The 919-nt window shown below is 33.7% G+C and overlaps 1 protein-coding gene across 2 annotated transcripts in view; it reads left to right on the top strand.

Moving 5' to 3' along the window:
- The window catches only part of LOC107677439 (junctional adhesion molecule A-like), a 5,814-nt gene continuing 4,895 nt past the window's right edge, over positions 1–919 (top strand). For both annotated transcript variants that reach the window (XM_016472341.1, XM_016472342.1), the window contains exon 1: positions 1–174. In XM_016472341.1, the coding sequence (XP_016327827.1) occupies positions 132–174 (43 nt within the window). In that variant the 5' untranslated portion in view covers positions 1–131. The remainder of the gene's footprint in view (positions 175–919) is intronic.

The following is a 919-nucleotide window of genomic DNA, read 5'->3' as shown; positions in this document are numbered from 1 at the left end:
CCAAAGACAAAGTTTTGAAGGGACCTAACAAATAAACAACTGCAATAATGTTCTGCTAAAATAATATAAAACCAGTTATCATTTTAATAAGATAAATATTCTGGAAGGCTTTATATCATTTTAGAGTGGATATGTTGACCTTCGTCTTTGTGTGCCTCTCTATCTCAGTTACAGGTAGTACAAGTTTTCAGTATTTGCTTGCACAATATTTTTTTACCACTTCGTATCATTGACTGCTGTCTTCTGTCTGATGTGAGTTATTCAGCCTAAACTTTGATATTGTTGATATGGTTTTCATCAGTGTTTTTTCTCTTTTTTACTGAATTAATAATAATGTACTAATATGTATAGTAGAATTTGTTTTAAATGGAGTTTATTTGGGTGCTATAATTCTACAATAACAGAAAACATAATATCGTCACTGTGCACTGTTCAATAACCAGCCATTATTTTGAAGTGTTTTTTATAAACGGTCATTATGAACGCCTGGCAAGGGTGTGCATTGAGTATTCAGAATAAATTCGTACATTTAAAACATTTAATACTATTGAAGAGTAATATGTTTCCTTTACAGGGGTCCTATTATGCTCTTTTACAATGTCTTGAATTTGTTTTGGGGGTGTACTAACATGCTCTCATGCTTGGTGGTTCGAAAAACGCATTATTTTTTTTACATAAGTTACATTATTACAATACCTTTCTCCCCAGCCTGGCACAAAGGGCTCGATTAGTTCCGAAAAACAAAATGTGATGTGATTGGTTAGCTAGTGCGTTGTGATTGGTGAACAGCTTAGACGGTGTTTCAGTACTGCCCCGCCCCTTGCCAAGACATATCAGAGTGGTAATGTTATTGTTGTTGTTGTTTTTTTTGGCAAAATCACGTTTTAGATAGGATGTCAACAACCGCTTAAAAATAACT

This window comes from Sinocyclocheilus anshuiensis, unplaced genomic scaffold, assembly GCF_001515605.1.
Source record: "Sinocyclocheilus anshuiensis isolate Anshui unplaced genomic scaffold, SAMN03320099.WGS_v1.1 scaffold668, whole genome shotgun sequence".
Classification (NCBI taxonomy): Eukaryota; Metazoa; Chordata; class Actinopteri; order Cypriniformes; family Cyprinidae; genus Sinocyclocheilus; species Sinocyclocheilus anshuiensis.
Note: the sequence above shows the minus strand (reverse complement) of the source record. Positions and strands in the feature narration are given on the sequence as shown.